The 19,069-nt window shown below is 44.5% G+C and overlaps 1 protein-coding gene across 2 annotated transcripts in view; it reads left to right on the forward strand.

The window, feature by feature from the left end:
• Positions 1 to 19,069, forward strand: part of MLIP (muscular LMNA interacting protein) — a 514,228-nt gene that overhangs the window by 327,922 nt on the left and 167,237 nt on the right. For both annotated transcript variants that reach the window (XM_073626679.1, XM_073626680.1), the window contains exon 9: positions 2,507 to 2,551. In XM_073626679.1, coding sequence (XP_073482780.1) covers positions 2,507 to 2,551 — 45 coding nt within the window. The remainder of the gene's footprint in view (positions 1 to 2,506; positions 2,552 to 19,069) is intronic.

Raw genomic sequence — 19,069 nt, forward strand, 5'->3', positions numbered from 1 at the left:
GTGAAAAGCTGAAGATAAAGGCAAGTCCAAAACTTGTATTTATTTTAGGATTTCTTGTTTTGCATTGTTCTGGGATGCTAAAAGCATTACTATATATTGACTACAAAGGATGTAATAAAAAAATAGCTTTCTAAAAACATAATTTTATATAAACAACAATCATGGTCAGTTTTTGTATATAGACTCAATATACTATTTGGCATGTCCTAGTCCCAACAAAAGGTGATTATGCAATGCCCCTCTATTGCTAAGATCCAGCAAAGAGCAGCAGCTCAAAAGGTCATTCAAGCTAGCAAAATGCAGCTCAGAGGAGCATTCTTGTCACCACTGCTTGACACACTTTTTTCTGTTATCGCCCTGAACCTCGATATTTGGGTCAAGGGGCTGCTTCCATTTTAGATCCAAGCCTCTTCCTCTAAAACTCTCCATTCACTTCAGGTACCCAATGAAGCAAAGCAAAGAAGTTTGCAGCAGGGCCCTTACCCTAGAAAGTGGCTGAATATATAAAGAGAGCCTGCTTGGGCCGAAAAATGCTGTAATGAGAATATCTGTTACGGAAGTGCTATGAAGGGAAGCTGCTGAGGACTGTCGAAGAGTATAGTGACAGTTAATCTATTGCACCACCATCCCATTTCTTGATTAAGTCAGCTGCAGCCTGCAAAAATATTTCAGAACCAAGCAGCTCCTGTATTGGTCAAAGTAAAAAAAAAATATTTTGGCCAGAGGTGCTAATAATTCATGTGGCTGTGGTCTAAAAAAATTCAGGTAAATATACATCTGGGGTGAGGGTTGGGGCACTGGACATTAGCTTAGGTCAGGCTGTGGGGCTTAAAAGGATAACAATATTTTCTTTGAAGATACGTTATATATGTTGTAAAACTGTTAGTCAGCTGCCCAGGATTACAGGATCAGGAGTTGAAAAGGCACAGTAAAAATCTGTAACAACTGATTTGCCATATGAGAAATACAGTATGTTGATTTACATTAGATAAGGGCTTAATTCTGTCAACATCTTTCTTGGTAAATACCTTTCAGTGGGTTATTTGTAAAGGAGAAGGGCTAAAGCTCTTTTGGCCCTACTTCTCTTGGGATCACAGGAGTGCACTTTGTTCTGCACTCCTGTGACCTAGATTCCACCGTCAGCAGGCTAAACTCTGCTGTCGTCTGATGTCAATCAGCCAGTCCAGGCACTTGAGCGATCCCAACATTAATATCAGTATCCACCAAGATGCCCGACCAGTAGCTGGCTCAGCCTCTCAGTGCACTGCTGGGAGCCTGAGCCAGCTGCTCCCGCCCATTCCACAGTCTGGCACTCCAGTGATCCCTGGATTGGCTGAGCAGAGAGCCTGTGACAGAAAGTTTTTGGCCCTCTGCTCACTGAAGAACTGTGATTGCTTAGTTCTCAGTGTAGAGGCGGTGGGGTACAATTGCAGCATCGGATTGATGCTGCACTCTCCTTGGTGAGTATGAATGTTTGTTTTTTCATATCCTGCACTTCTCTTTTAAAACAAGTCAAATACAATTATATTATTTTAAATCAAATTATAAAATTAAATTTAGAGATAAATAATTTTCTTCAAAAAGCAATTATCACTTATCAGCATTAGTCTAGGTTCACAATGACAGCGGGATTGAAATTGCACGATTTCTATCCTGCATATTAGTCCAACTTCGGATGCAATTTCAGAGACATTGGTGCGGGTTGCTGCTGTCTATACAAATCGCACCCCAAAGTCGCCAAAAGTAGAACAGAAACTACTTTTTGGAACCGGTGCGGCGCAGCAAATGAGGCATCACACCGATTCAGACGTGCCATTACTGGCAATTGTCAAATCGCATGCCAAATTGGCAGCAATTGCCGGCAATGGCACCAGCCAAATCACATCAATGTGAACCTAGGCTGAGTCAGAAATAAATAATTCCATTTTAATTTGGTTTTATATTTTATAATAAATGGGATAAAATAAAACCCTTGTTTTTATAATTTCAATAGATTTTTTTTAAATTCAAATACCTTATCAGTTTATTTTTATTTTTTTTTCTCATTTTTAAATGCTAAAATAGTGTCCTTTTAACAATTGTAAGTTAGTACTTACAAGTTGTAAAGTACTATTAAGTGCTACTTACTAATTATAGTCAGTGTACTCTCAGAGCTTTCAAAAATTGCCCTCCACAGTGCAACTTCCCTGGAAAAGTGAACAGCCTGTTTGCCTTTAGTAAAATAACCCCTAGAAGTCTAAGCAGTGCCTTAGATCTCACATTGCAGATATACAGCAAAAAAGCTGTAGGCACGGGGGTGTCTAGACACACTAACATATAAGGAGTGTACTGTTATTTTTCAAGAGGAATTCAAGATAAACTATACATTTTTCAGGGTACTGATTAGGTATAAATAACATTTCTAAATATTCACTACAATATTGATGTATTGTGATGCCTAAGCTTATCTTTTCATATGCACTATGTGTTTCTAACATTTGATATTTTGCTTTGTTTATCTGCTCAGATACTGAGGTCTCCACAAAAATCAGCTGGACGAGAGACAAAATATGTAAGTTTTTTGCCTCTGTTTTAAAAAAAAAAAGTTTGTGTGAAACCATAGAATTTTTTTAGTCTTCAGTATAAAGTCTCCCAAAATATGATCCTATCTCTATACATTATATGACAACCATCTCCACCTAAAATCATACGACATGTCATATCAGACATAGCGTAATCTTGTTTAAAACTATTTGTGTTCTAAAATAAAAAACAAGGTAAACTTTAAAAATCAGTGAACTATCCATTAGTGAAAAGTGCAATCACTCCTTTTGGTAAAATTCCAGTACATTCAGCATCCATGTCTTCTCTTATACTCCCACAGACAGCATGCACCCATCACTTATCTCTACCCGACATGTGAAGGCACATGCACATCACTGCAAATGAAGAGTTGAGTTTATCCTTATAGGAGTGATTCACTGACTGGGTGGAGCGAAAGTTCCAGCAGAGTCATCTTATAATAATAAACACAGATTTATTGTCTGTTAAAAAAGACACATGCAGCATAAAACAAAAAGGGAGTATTTTAGCGCATTCCTGCATAAGAAAATGAATGTATATTTTTAGGATATCATGCTTAATTAAACAACAAATAATGCCACTACATTTTCGGGGTATATTCAATCTAAAACAACTCCTGAGTAATTTTCATGTTGCATTACCCAACCTAACATAGAGTAGAAGAGCAGACCTATATTGTTTTACTCCCTCCAGGATGCCTTACAATTTGGACATTTTTTTTGTGTGTGTGTTGTGTGCAGCATTTATGTAAATGTTGCTATAGTAGACCTGTAAAAATCAAGGTATTTTTTAGCAAACAACACTTACTTATTTGATGACACCACTGCAGGACAGCACTACTTCATTCAGCTGCAAGTGCAGGTAACTCCAGGATTAGATAAAATACAAAGGTATGTAAAATTGTAATATGTAATTAAACAGTTGGAAACTAGGGATGGGCCGAACGGGGTTCGCAGCAGAACATGCAAACAGGAAAAAATTTAGAACACGCAAACACCATTAAAGTCTATGGGACTAAAACGTGAAAAATCAAAAGTGCTAATTTTAAAGGCTTGTATGCAAGTTATTACACATAAAAAGTGTTTGGGGACCTGGGTCCTGCCCCAGGGGACATGTATCAATGCAAAAAAAAGTTTTAAAAATGTCTGTTTTTTCGGGAGCAGTGATTTTAATAATGCTAAGTAAAACAATAAAAGTGAAATATTCCATTATACAGTGGGGACGGAAAGTATTCAGACCCCCTTAAATTTTTCACTCTTTGTTATATTGCAGCCATTTGCTAAAATCATTTAAGTTAATTTTTTTCCTCATTAATGTACACACAGCACCCCATATTGGCAGATAAAGAATTGTTGACATTTTTGCAGATTTATTAAAAAAGAAAGACTGAAATATCTCATGGTCCTAAGTATTCAGACCCTTTGCTGTGACACTCATATATTTAACTCAGGTGCTGTCCATTTCTTCTGATCATCCTTGAGATGGTTCCACACCTTCATTTGAGTCCAGCTGTGTTTGATTATACTAATTGGACTTGATTAGGAAAGCCAAACACCTGTCTATATAAGACCTGACAGCTCGCAGTGCATGTCAGAGCAAATGAGAATCATGAGGTCAAAGGAACTGCCTGAAGAGCTCAGAGACAGAATTGTGGTAAGGCACAGATCTGGCCAAGGTTACAAAAAATTTTTTCTGCACTTAAGGTTCCTAAGAGCACAGTGGCCTTGATAATCCTTAAATGGAAGATGTTTTGGAAGACCAGAACCCTTCCTAGAGCTGGCCGTCTGGCCAAACTGAGCTATTGGGGGAGAAGAGCCTTGGTGAGAGAGGTAAAGAAGAATCCAAAGATCACTGTGGCGATGTAGTTTGCTAAAAAAACACCTGAAGGACTCCAAGATGGTGAGAAATAAGATTCTCTGGTCTGATGAGACCAAGATAGAACTTTTTGGCCTTAATTCTAAGCGGTATGTGTGGAGAAAACCAGGCACTGCTCATCACCTGTCCAATACAGTCCCAACAGTGAAGCATGGTAGTGGCAGCAACATGCTGTGGGGGTGTTTTTCAGCTGCAGGGACAGGACGACTGTTTGCAATCAAGGGAAAGATGAAAGCGGCCAAGTACAGGGATATTCTGGACGAAAACCTTCTCCAGAGCGCTCAGGACCTCAGACTGGGCTGAAGGTTTACCTTCCAACAAGGCAATGACCCTAAGCACACAGCTAAAATAATGAAGGAGTGGCTTCACAACAACTCTGTGACTGTTCTTGAATGGCCCAGCCAGAGCCCTGACTTAAACCCAATTGAGCATCTCTGGAGAGACCTAAAAATGGCTGTCCACCAACGTTTACCATCCAACCTGACAGAACTGGAGAGGATCTACAAATCCAGGTGTGAAAAACGTATTGCATCTTTCCCATAAAGACTCATGGCTGTATTAGATCAAAAAGGTGCTTCTACTAAATACTGAGCAAAGGGTCTGAATACTTAGGACCATGTGATATTTCAGTTTTTCTTTTTTAATAAATCTGCAAAAATGTCAACAATTCTGTGTTTTTCTGTCAATATGGGTGCTGTGTGTACATAAATGAGGAAAAAAAAAATGATAGATATATATACAGTATCTTACAAAAGTGACTACACCCCTCACATTTTTGTAAATATTGTATTATATCTTTTCATGTGACAGCACTGAAGAAATGACACTTTGCTACAATGTAAAATAGTGAGTGTACAGCTTGTATAAGAACATATTTGGGGGGCACACCATACAATGCGTTTAAATTCAAGATGGTGCTGCTATAAGACCTACAAACAGTACAAAATATTTTACAGCGCACACATACAAGAATCACATTTCCTGCAGGGCTAGTTAAAAACACCTGAACATATTCAAAAAATACGGGGGTTTGGTCACACTATATGGTCATATAGTGCTAAGCCCACTTACTGCGACAAAGTACCCCGAATTAGTGGGTCCTACACTAGTAATAGAATGGAAGATCCTTTGTCTCAACCATGGGAGCTGAACTCCTCTATGTGGGAGAACTGAAGGGGATACATCCTAAACACTGGTGGCCACTAAATAGGAGGTAATGAGGAGGGGGAGGGGTGCTCCAGCCCAAAAAACCTGGTAAGGGCCTATTACAATATACAAGAACATATTTGGGGGGCACACCATACAATGCATTTAAATTCAAGATGGTGCTGCTATAAGACCTACAAACAGTACAAAATATTTTACAGCGCACACATACAAGAATGACATTTCCTGCAGGGCTAGTTAAAAACACCTGAACATATTCGAAAAATACCGGGGTTGTGTATCCCCTTCAGTTCTCCCACATAGATTAGTTCAGCTCCCATGGTTGAGACAAAGGATCTTCCATTCTATTACTAGTGTAGGACCCACTAATTTGGGGTACTTTGTCGCAGTAAGTGGGCTTAGCAGTATATGACCATATAGTGTGACCAAACCCCCGTATTTTTTGAATATGTTCAGGTGTTTTTAACTAGCCCTGCAGGAAATGTCATTCTTGTATGTGTGCGCTGTAAAATATTTTGTACTGTACAGCTTGTATAACTGTAAATTTGCTGTCCCCTCAAAATAACTCAACGCACAGCCATTAATGTCTAAACCGCTAGCAACAAAAGTGAATAAACCCCTAAGTGAAAATGTCCAAATTGGGCCCAATTAGCCATTTTCCCTCCCCGGTTTCATGTGACTCATTAGTGTTACAAAGTCTCAGGTGTGAATGGGGAGCAGGTGTGTTAAATTAGGTGTTATCGCTCTCACTCTCTCATACTAGTCACTAGTTCAACATGGTACCTTATAGCAAAGAACTCTCTGAGGATCTGAAAAAAAGAATTGTTGCTCTACATAAAGATGGCCTAGGCTATAAGAAGATTGTCAAGACCCTGAAACTGAGCTGCAGCACGGTGGCCAAGACCATACAGCGGTTTAACAGGACATTTTCCACTCAGAACAGGCCTCGCCATGGTCAACCAAAGAAGTTGAGTGCACATGCTCAGCATCATATCCAGAGGTTGTCTTTGAGAAATAGACGTATGAGTACTGCCAGCATTGGTGCAGAGGTGGAAGGGGTGAGGGGTCAGCCTGTCAGTGCTCAGACCATACATCGCACACTGCATCAAATTGGTCTGCATGACTGTCATCCCAGAAGGAGGCTTCTTCTAAAGATGATGCACAAGATTACTGGAACCATGTCCTGTGGTCTGATGAGACCAAGATAAACTTATTTGGGTCAGATGGTGTCAAGTGTGTGTGGCAGCAACCAGGTAAGGAATACAAAGACAAGTGTGTCATGCCTACAGTCAAGCATGGTTGTGGGAGTGTCATGGTCTGGGGTTGCATGAGTGCTGCCGGCACTGGGGAGCTACAGTTTATTGAGGAACCCAGGAATGCCAACTTGTACTGTGACATACTGAAGCAGAGCATGATCCTCTACCTCTGGAGACTGGGCCGCAGGGCAGTATTCCAATATGATACTGACCCCAAACACATCTCCAAGACGACCACTGCCTTGCTAAAGAAGCTGAGGGTAAAGGTGATGGATTGGCCAAGCATGTCTCTAGACCTAAGGCCTATTGAGCATCTGTGGGGCATCCTCAAATGAAAGGTGGAGGAGAGCAAGGTCTCTAACATCCACCAGCATCTGTGATGTTGTCATGGAGGAGTGAAGCTCTGGTGAACTCCATGTCCAAGTGGGTTAAGACAGTGCTGTAAAATAATGGTGGCTACACAAAATATTGACACTTTGGGCCCAATTTGGACATTTTCACTTAGGGGTGTACTCACTTTTGTTGCCAGTGGTTTAGACATGAATGGCTGTGTGTTGAGTTATTTTGAAGGGACAGCAGATTTACACTGTTATACAAGCTGTACACTCACTACTTTACATTGTAGCAAAGTGCAATTTCTTCATTGTTGTCACATGAAAAGATATAATAAAATATTTACAAAAATATGAGGTGTGTACTCATGTTTGTGAGGTACTGTGTGTGTATGTGTGTGTGTGTGTGTGTGTGTGTGTATATATATATATATATATATATATATAATCTATCTATAGATATCTTTATCTCTATATATATCTATATACATACACACATTAGATATACAATTTTTGTTAACAGGTATACTGTACTTGGGAAAATATAGTTTGTTTTTAGACCTGTGGAGATTGTTGTGTGGCTTCACGTTTACATGTTTGGTCTTTATCAAACCTGATGCATGAAAACCATTATGCCCCGTACACACGGTCGGACATTGATCGGACATTCCGACAACAAAATCCTCGGATTTTTTCCTACGGATGTTGGCTCAAACTTGTTTTGCCTACACACGGTCGCACAAAGTTGTCGGAATTTCCGATCGCCAAGAACGCGGTGACGTCAAGCACGTACGACGAGACTAGAAAAGGCCGGTTCAGAACCAAGCGCAGCACCCTTTGGGCTCCTTTTGCTAATCTCGTGTTAGTAAAAGTTTGGTGAGAGACGATTCGCGCTTTTTCAGACTCGTGGCTTTCAGATCGTTTTCTGCCGTTCAGTTTGTGCTTGTGGGTTTGTATCTGCTCTTCAGTGCGTGCAAGCAAGTTCCGCGTGACTTTAGTCACTGTATTCTTGTTCGTTCGTTACTGGTTTTCAGGTCGCTCTTCACAGGCCTTGCTGTTCTTCAGTGCGTTCTGTTACTTCGTTCTGAGCAGCCGACCGTTTTCTAGCCATGTTTCGTATGCGTACTCCTCGTAGAGTTCGTGCTGTGCGGGGGCTTGGTGTTGGGGTCCTGACCTTGACACAAGTCCAGTCCATGAACAGGGTGGGGAGGAGTTCATGGACCAAGAATTGGTTGCTTCAGCGTGACCAATTCTGTCATATGCCTTTGCTCCGTGAGATCCGTGAGAATAATCCTGATGATTTCAGGAACTTTCTCAGGATGACGGACCCCGTGTTTCACCGTCTGTTGGCTTCGCTGACCCCCTATATCAGCAGGCAGGATACCTGCATGAGGCAAGCCATCACTGCGGAGCAGAGGTTGGTCGCTACCTTGCGGTATTTGGCCACAGGGAGAAGTCTGCAGGACTTGAAGTTCTCGACAGGCATCTCCCCCCAGGCTCTGGGTATCATCATCCCAGAGACCTGTTCTGCCATCATCCAGGTTCTGCAGAAGGAGTATATGAAGGTAAGATTTTTATCCTTTTATATCACATTTTATTGTATTGAATGTTTGCTAATATATTGTATTTCTTTCCTCATTCCCTAATTACCATGATTGTAATATGCTGTGAATGTCCCCTTTGTCCTCATGCATGCTGGATTTTTATGTAATTATTATTTTATGTCCTTCATACATATTTGCCCTTCAATAACCTCTCCAGCATGGTGTCCCCTGCCCTATATTCACCTCATGTAGTCACTTAACAATGTATTTTATCAGCTCCATAGTAGTGCTTTACCCCAAACACCCCCTAAAATGTTTGGAAATGTTATTTTGGATTTAAATTCAGGCAGAGGGCCAGAGGCTTTTTTTTGTGGTGTCCCCAAATTTTTGGTAACCCTCCCTCCCCCAACTGCTAAGTCAGCTGATCCCAATTCTCTATCCTCAATCATCTATCTGCTGACTTTGCCAAACCCATACACACTATACCCATCTCTTTTGTGGTCAGATTTATGGCTGAATTACCCAAAGCATGTAGTGCAAGGGCTTGCCTGTATACTTTCCAATAGTACTGTTTAAAGTTTTTGTATCCTATTATTATCTTGATAGGTAATAGCAGAATGTCCAAATGTGCTCAAATGTGTACAGTGTGTATTTATATCTTTGTATTATGACACTTCTTACCTGTCCAGTGGTCTGCCAATAGTGTATCTAAGGAGGGGCTGTTCCAAGTAATACCCTGTATTTAGGCATTCATCTCTCAATGAAGTGAAGAGGGTTACCTGTCCAAGAGTTCCCCCCCCCCTATAATGTTAGAAATGGCCCATGAGAGGGGGGGAGGGGGAATATGATAGGTGTACCTTATACTTTGTTGTTGTTAAATTCCCCTTATGAAAAGCTATCTGGAGGTTGCCCCATAATGTTTGTGTCTAATCTGCTTGCCAGGTTTATGTGAAAAAATAGTAATGTTTATTATTTTTTCCTCAACAGTTTCCTTCCACGCCACAGGAATGGCAGACTGTGGCCTCCCACTTTGCCCAGCGGTGGGACTTTCCTAACTGCGGAGGGGCAATTGATGGGAAACACGTCCACATCGTCCCACCACCCAACTCGGGGTCGTACTATTATAATTACAAGGGGTTTAATAGTATAGTGATGTTGGCGGTGGTGTCGGCTAATTACGAGTTCTTGTATGTGGACGTGGGGAAGAATGGCCGGATGTCCGATGGTGGAGTCATCGCCCAGACGGAGTTCTACAGGCGTCTCCAGAATGGCAGTTTGGACTTGCCACCTCCAGAGGACAATGTTGAAGGTCTCCCATTTGTGTTCGTTGCTGATGAAGCATTTGCGCTGGGGGACCACCTGATGCGGCCATTCCCGATGAGGACCCTCACCCCGGAACAGAGGGTTTTTAATTACCGGCTGGCCAGAGCCCGAAGAGTGGTGGAGAACACATTTGGAATCCTGGCCAGCCGGTTCCGACTATTTCTGACACCCATCCATATGGCGGAGTATAAACTGAACCATATTATACTGGCGTGTTGTGTTCTCCATAATTTTTTAAGAAAAAATTCAGCCAACTATGCTGGCTCAGTTGGGCCTGAGGCCGGAATACCAAATACATCAACAATGACGGCACTTGAAAGCGGCCGTCCTGGCTTGCCCTCCCTGAATGCCCGTGATGTCCGGTTACGATACCTGGAGTTCTTTGCGGGTAGGGGGGCTATCAATATGCCAGACAATCTGTGACACCTTTTTCAAATAAAAAACAACCAAAAGCTATTCTTGGTGGACATTTCCTGCTTGTGTTTGTTTAAGCTGACCCTGACAGAAATGTGTTGAGTGCAGAAAATGTCGTGATTGGGTAACCTTATAAAAAACAGTGTTGGCTGGTACTTCCTAAATGCAAAAACACTTTTCACTACAAATGCACTTGCAACTGCACTGAACCTGCACTTGTAGTGCAAAGTGTATTTGCCCTTAGGAAATAACCCCCATTTGTGCATAAAACAGCAATTACATCACCCCAAAAGTGTTGTAGTGTTGAGACAATAATCCACACATTCTTGAGTAAGGCACTTTTTTATACCTGCACAATCACATGCGCATTTACCCAAGGTTTTTAAAACAAACCAACATGTTTGTTGCATAAAATGTTTGCATTAGCATTATGAAAAATCAAAATATCCATTTCTGATAAAACAGGCCTGTGTAAAACCAACAAGAAAGCCAAAAAACTAGAACTTACAAAGTTCACATTAGGTAAAACCTGAAGGCTATATCAGACATCAGTATTTAGGAACTGGGTTTGATATAGCGTTCAGATGGGGGGAACTCACCCCCTGGAAAAGCCAAATTTGGAAGATGCACACCAATTTACGAATGTCCACATGTGCTATCTGCCATCAGGGGGGATCAAGGGACGTGTTTTGGGGGAGCAAGCCCTTCCTCAACGCTACTTTATAATTGAGGAAGGGGTTGCACCCCCAAAACGCGTCCATTGATCTCCCGTGATGGCAGATAGCACATGTTGGCACACTGTGTGCATCCTCCAAATTTGGCTTTTCGAAACATTGTAAAAATTTAAATTACATAAAACAGGTGATTTTGTGGGGTTTAAATTCGCCCCAAAACATCAATGATGTTATTATTTTTTTTAATAACATCAGTGATTTGTTGCTGGATGTTTTGCAATTGGAGATTACATCCCATGATCTCCCCTATCAGTATCTGGGCACTTTCTGATGTAAAACGTTCTCTCTCCCTCACATCACGATCACCTAAAAAGAGATAAAGAACAAAAAAAACAGGTCTCAAAAATCTGCCACCAGCCATCTCTTTTACCTGAGCCTGTGGTCGCAGACACTCACCTGTTGTGATGCCAATCTCCACCACATCTTCTTCTTCCTCCTGCTCTTCTTCTTGGTTTTGCGGTATTTCCCCTTCTTCCAGAGGGGGGGGGCTCTGGTCTCCTGGGATGAGGAGTGACCTCCGAGTCTTTTCTCCCCTATGTAAAACAAAAATGGTATACTTAGCACACAGATATTTGATGGCAGAACTATAGAAATAGGAAACATTGCTTGGAAGTGGGGTACAATTGTCTATTTTAGCCGAGTTCCAAGATGTATATTTTTTAGTGCCCTTTGTCAAGCTGCAATACTTTACCTGTTTGGTACAAGCTTCACAGATGTAACCCCCCCTATAGTATACACTGGAGCACCTGTGTGCCCCCCTAATAAAAATGGTGTTCTGGGGTCCCACACTAGTGCTCCAGTGTCCAGATGTGAAAACAGCTGCTCAGTGTCCTCTCCTTACACACAATCTAGTTTGCATTTCATTCTAGTAACAAACCCATCTACACAAACTAATATTTGGCATCCAAGTAGGCCCAAAAAAAAAGTGTGAAAATGCATATGGCCTAAACAATGGTGTTCTAGAGGCCGAAAGAAAAATGTTTGATACGAACGAATAATGGGCCCATGAACATTAAAGTTGCCCTTTTAAACGTTACAATTACTAAAAGCATATGGAGCAGAACGAACGGAATAAAGACAGAAAGAATATGAACACAGCACAACTACTTACTTTTTTGCAGCACTCTCCGGATCTTTCGGTACTGCTCTGGCTCTCTCAACTTCAGGTCCGACCACCGCTTCCTGAGCTGATCTTTTGATCTTCGTACCCCGAAATTCCTCTCCAGACTCCGGACCACTTTACCAATGATTTTGGCCTTTCTGATGTTGGGGTTGGGGTAAGGCCCATATTTTCCATCATAGTCGGACTTCTTCATGATGTCGACCATCTCCAACATCTCCCCAAACGACATATTTGTGGCCTTAAAACGTCTCCTTCTGGATCGGGACGTGCCTGGATCCGGGCTTTCCTCCTCCTCCTCGTTGTTCGAATTATCACGCACCTGGTGTAACTCCGCCATCATGTTCTTCCCCCACTGCGCTGAACGAAAAGGGGCGGGGAATAGAATAGAAAGAACGTCAGGGGCGGGCGGAGTTACACACATGCGCAGTGTGTATAAAGCGTAACACGCGTGCGTATTACGTACGATCTGTGAGCGGAGGAAGGAGCATTGGACGTGCCGATCGTAAGAACGAAGGTAAGAGACAAACTTGGGCCTATACTGCTTCTAGATTGAGGCCTATATTGTAACAAGATTAGGAGAGTTTGGTCTGACATTAGGCTTTGTCTTGTGTTGTGTCTTGCAGTGAACATGGATATCTTAATGAGAGATACTGACTTCATGTCACTATTCATTGATATGCTAAGGGAGCTGCCCTGTCTGTGGGAGATTACCCACCCCCATTTCAAAAACCAAGCAAAGAGGAAGGCAGCACTGGAGCAATTGTGTGAAATTGTGAAGCAGGTGATCCCCACGGCAGACATCACCTATTTAAAGATTTTCATTGGTGGCCTGAGGAGCACATATCTGAGGGAGCGCAAGAAAGTCCTGGATTCACAGAGATCTGGAGCAGCAGATGACATCTATGTCCCCAGGATGTTGTACTACGACAGGCTGCACTTTCTGGCAGGCCAGACTGAACCCAGGCCATCCCTCTCAAGTCTTCCTTCCACGCTTCCTTCCCCCCCGGCTGAGGCTTCTGACGCCCAACCTGGGCCTTCCAGGCCATATGTGGAGGAGCCCAGATTGAGCCAGGTATAGCATTCCTCTAAATATTGCTGGTTGTCCAATCAATGATGTTAACTAGATGTTAGTTGGGAGTACTAATTTATGATTGTGATTGATGATGCCAAAACTAAAACCATGTCCCTTTTTCATACACAGGGAAGTCTCAGCCAGGAGGTGGCTGATCTGCAGGTCCCTCCACCCACCCTGAAAACAGAAAGTGGCAGCAGGAGGAGTAGCCTAGAGGAGGCGGCTATCAGATTCTTTTGGAGGGCTACAGAGGTCCTGGGAGCACCACAGACCAGGGAGGAGAATATTGCTGCATTCATTGCCTATAAAATGCAGAGGATGGAGGAGGGCCAACAAGCCATGTGTCAGGCCCTCATATCAGAGGCTCTGGAGAAAGGTGTGAGGGGCCAACTTACACCTCACACACAGCTTTGGGATGGTCCTCCTCCTCCTCCCCCCTCTCCTCCAGGTCCTCCCAGTCCTCCTCCAGGTCCTCCCAGTCCTCCTCCAGGTCCTCCCAGTCCTCCTCCTCCTCCAGGTCCTACTCCTCCTTCTCCTCCAGGTCCTACTCCTCCTCCTGCCACATCTCCTACTGCACAGCCACAGCCCGGAAGGAAGTGTGAAAGGAAGACCAGAGAGTGATTGCCCTGGATCAAGTCTGGTCGGCCAAAAGATGCAGCCTCTTGTGGTACCACAGCCTGGGGACACAGATGTCATCTGCTGCTATCCAAGTCTCTGTGAATCCCGGACCAGTCTGCCCTCCCTTAGATATGGACTCCTCAGGCCACCAATTTTGAGGTTTAAGAATTGATGTCTGCCGTGGGGGTCCCAGGCTTCGCTAATTTCTCTTGTTGATCCAGTGTTGCCTTCCTCTTTGCTTGGTTCTGATTAGGGATGAGCTTCGTGTTCGAGTCGAACCCATGTTCGACTCGAACATCGGCTGTTCGATCGTTCGCCGAATTGCGAACGTTATGGGCCGTTCGCGCTAAATTCGTGTGGCGCGTCACGGCCCATAATTCACTGCGGCATCGCAGTGCATTGCTGGCTGATGATTGGCCAAGCATGCACTATGACCCGCATGCTTGGCCAATCACAGCGCCGTCAGTAGAGAGAGCTGTAATTGGCCAAAGCCAGGGTGGCTTTGGCCAATTATGGCTCAGGGGATTTAGTACACACCCCACACTATATAAGGCCGCCTGCACGGCGGCCCTGTGTAGTGTGTGTTCCGGTGTGCTGAGAGATAGAGAGAGAGAGAGAGACAGTGTCATTTGATTTGAGTTAGATAGATTAGGCAGAACAGTCAGTCAGTTAGCTGCACTTACAGTGTATTGTGTATATATATGCATCCCAGGTGTTGCATATATATATATATACACTGTATTCAGTTTAGCTAGATCCGTTCCTGTTATCTTCTATCTAGACTATTTACATTTAATGCAGTGCGTCCTGCTCACAGTGTTCAGCTAGATCCGTTCCTGTTATCTTCTAGACTATTTACATTTAGTGCAGTGCGTCCTGCTCACAGTGTTCAGCTAGATCCGTTCCTGTTATCTTCTAGACTATTTACATTTAGTGCAGTGCGTCCTGCTCACAGTGTTCAGCTAGATCCGTTCCTGTTAAATTCCTACTGACAGGCAGGCTTGTCTGGTTACAGTATATAAAGCTACCTGAAGAAAATTACAGGTGTTCTATTTGATCCTATTAGTACCACGGTCAGGCAGCTAGACTATTTACATTTAGTACAGTGCGTCCTGCTCACAGTGTTCAGCTAGATCCGTTCCTGTTATCTTCCTACTGACAGGCAGGCTTGTCTGGTTACAGTATATAAAGCTACCTGAAGAAAATTACAGGTGTTCTATTTGATCCTATTAGTACCACGGTCAGGCAGCTAGACTATTTACATTTAGTACAGTGCGTCCTGCTCACAGTGTACAGCTAGATCCGTTCCTGTTATCTTCCTACTGACAGGCAGGCTTGTCTGGTTACAGTATATAAAGCTACCTGAAGAAAATTACAGGTGTTCTATTTGATCCTATTAGTACCACGGTCAGGCAGCTAGACTATTTACATTTAGTACAGTGCGTCCTGCTCACAGTGTTCAGCTAGATCCGTTCCTGTTATCTTCCTACTGACAGGCAGGCTTGTCTGGTTACAGTATATAAAGCTACTTGAAGAAAATTACAGGTGTTCTATTTGATCCTATTAGTACCACGGTCAGGCAGCTAGACTATTTACATTTAGTACAGTGCGTCCTGCTCACAGTGTTCAGCTAGATCCGTTCCTGTTATCTTCCTACTGACAGGCAGGCTTGTCTGGTTACAGTATATAAAGCTACCTGAAGAAAATTACAGGTGTTCTATTTGATCCTATTAGTACCACGGTCAGGCAGCTAGACTATTTACATTTAGTACAGTGCATCCTGCTCACAGTGTTCAGCTAGATCCGTTCCTGTTATCTTCCTACTGACAGGCAGGCTTGTCTGGTTACAGTATATAAAGCTACCTGAAGAAAATTACAGGTGTTCTATTTGATCCTATTAGTACCACGGTCAGGCAGCTAGACTATTTACATTTAGTACAGTGCGTCCTGCTCACAGTGTACAGCTAGATCCGTTCCTGTTATCTTCCTACTGACAGGCAGGCTTGTCTGGTTACAGTATATAAAGCTACCTGAAGAAAATTACAGGTGTTCTATTTGATCCTATTAGTACCACGGTCAGGCAGCTAGACTATTTACATTTAGTACAGTGCGTCCTGCTCACAGTGTTCAGCTAGATCCGTTCCTGTTATCTTCCTACTGACAGGCAGGCTTGTCTGGTTACAGTATATAAAGCTACCTGAAGAAAATTACAGGTGTTCTATTTGATCCTATTAGTACCACGGTCAGGCAGCTAGACTATTTACATTTAGTACAGTGCGTCCTGCTCACAGTGTTCAGCTAGATCCGTTCCTGTTATCTTCCTACTGACAGGCAGGCTTGTCTGGTTACAGTATATAAAGCTACCTGAAGAAAATTACAGGTGTTCTATTTGATCCTATTAGTACCACGGTCAGGCAGCTAGACTATTTACATTTAGTACAGTGCGTCCTGCTCACAGTGTTCAGCTAGATCCGTTCCTGTTATCTTCCTACTGACAGGCAGGCTTGTCTGGTTACAGTATATAAAGCTACTTGAAGAAAATTACAGGTGTTCTATCCCAGCTTAGTGCAGCTACAGGCCATTAGTATGTCTGGAAGGCCAAGAAGGAGAGGCAGACAGTCACAAGCCAATAAGAGAGGGCAAGCAGGCTCTGTGTCTAGTGCTGGTCGTGGAGACGGTGCATCCTCATCAGCACGTGGCCATGGGACACGCTTGGCCTTTTTTTCGGCAGCTGGCCGTGTTGAGCCGCAACATGCGGAAGACTTGGTCGAGTGGATGACCAAGCCGTCCTCATCCTCCTCATCCTCTCTCACCCATGCCCAGGGTGCTTTGTCTGGCAAAGCAGCGGCCTCTTCCCTCAGCTCAATGTCATCAGTGACTCCTTCCCTAGCTCCACCATGTCCTCATGAGGATTCCCTCGAACTGTTTGACCACAGTGTTGGGTACATGCTCCAGGAGGATGCCCAGCGTTTGGAAGGCTCTGATGACGATACTGAGCTCGATGAAGGCAGTAACATGAGCACGGACAGAGGGGGTGCCCAAGAAGGACAGCAATCTGGCAGTCATGCTCCCCCTGCTGCAGCATACTGCCAGGTTTGCTCCAGTGATGAGGAGGGAGGGGATGATGAGGTCACTGACTCAACGTGGGTGCCTGATAGGAGAGAGGAGGAGGAGGAGGAGGAGAAGGAGGAGGAGGAGGAGGAGGCGGCGGCACATCACCAACGAGGCAGGATGCCCTCCAGGGGCCAGCCTAAGGGCAGCACATTGACTGCATCACACCCCAAAGCTCCACATGTGCAGGGCGCTGCAGTCTCTGCGCGTTATTCAAAAAGTTATTTGGTGTGGGCCTTTTTTGAGACGAGTGCATCAGATCGCACCGCTGCTATTTGCAACATATGTCTCAAGCGTATCTCGCGTGGCCAAAACATCTCCCGCTTGGGTACCACATGCTTGACCAGACATATGTTGACCTGCCATGCAGTTCGTTGGCAAGCGTATCTAAAAGACCCACACCAAAGAACAAAGAGGATCTCTCCTTGCTCCTCATCAGCTGAGATTTCCAACCCCACTAGACCTTCAGTCCTCTCTGAGACCTGCAGTGAGAGGAATGAAGGTGTAGAATTAGGTGTGTCACAGCCAAGTACTTGTGGGCAATCTGCTTTTGGTACACCGACGTCAGATTGTACCAGGCAAATTTCCCTGCCCCAGCTGCTGCACCGCCGAAAGAAGTTTGCTCCCAGCCATCCACATGCCCAGCGGTTGAATGCTAGCTTGGCAAAATTGCTAGCACTTCAACTGCTGCCTTTTCAGTTGGTAGACTCTGCCCCCTTCCGTGAGTTTGTGGAATGTGCGGTTCCTCAGTGGCAGGTACCCAAACGCCACTTTTTCTCACGGAAGGCGATTCCGGCTCTCTACCGGCATGTGGAAGGCAATGTCCATGCCTCGCTGGACAGGGCGGTCAGCGGTAAAGTGCATATTACCGCTGACTCATGGTCCAGCAGGCATGGACAGGGACGTTACCTAAGTTTCACGGCGCATTGGGTGACTCTGCTGGCAGCTGGGAAGGATGCAGGACAAGGTGCAGTAGTGTTGGAGGTTGTTCCGCCACCACGCCTCCAAAATGCTGATTGTGACACACCTCTCTCCTCCACCCCCTCCTCTTCTTCTTCCTCCATGGCCTCTTCCTCGGAACCAGCGGTGCTCCGTAAGCGTTCAAGGGGCTACGCAAGTACGCAGGCCAAAAGATGCCATGCGGTGCTTGAGCTGGTGTGCTTGGGGGACAGGAGCCACACTGGGGCAGAGGTTTTGTCAGCTCTGCAGGGGCAGGTTCAGAGGTGGTTGACGCCACGCCAACTTAAGGCAGGAATGGTGGTTTGCGACAATGGCACCAACCTCCTCTCTGCCCTCCGACAGGGACAAATGACCCATGTGCCCTGTTTGGCTCACGTCCTTAACTTGGTGGTGCAGCGGTTCTTGGGCAGGTACCCGGGCTTACAGGATGTCCTGAGGCAGGCCAGGAAAGTCTGTGTGCATTTCCGCCGGTCATATAATGCCAGTGCTCGGCTGACGGACCTCCAAAAGGAGTTTAACCTGCCCAAGAACCGCCTAATCTGTGACATGCCCACCAGGTGGAACTCAACGTTGGCCATGCTGCAGCGGCTGCACACGCAGCAGAGGGCCATCAATGAGTACCTGTGCGACTATGGCACCAGGACAGGGTCAGGGGAGCTTGTTTTTTTTTCCCCACGCCAGTGGGCCATGATCAGGGATGCATGCACTGTCCTGTCACCATTCGAGGAGGCCACGAGGATGGTGAGCAGTGACAGTGCATGCATCAGTGACACTGTCCCCCTTGTCCACCTGTTGGAGCACACGCTGCGTGGAATAATGGACAGGGCACTTGAGGCAGAACAGAGGCAGGAAGAGGAGGACTTCCTTAGCTCTCAAGGCCCCCTTTATCCAGACAGTGTTCCTGCGTGCCCGCCGATCACACAGGAAGAGGACGAGGAGGAAGAGGAGGAGGAGGAAGATTGTGTCAGTATGGAGGTG

Source organism: Aquarana catesbeiana, linkage group LG04 (assembly GCF_042186555.1).
Source record: "Aquarana catesbeiana isolate 2022-GZ linkage group LG04, ASM4218655v1, whole genome shotgun sequence".
Lineage (NCBI taxonomy): Eukaryota > Metazoa > Chordata > Amphibia > Anura > Ranidae > Aquarana > Aquarana catesbeiana.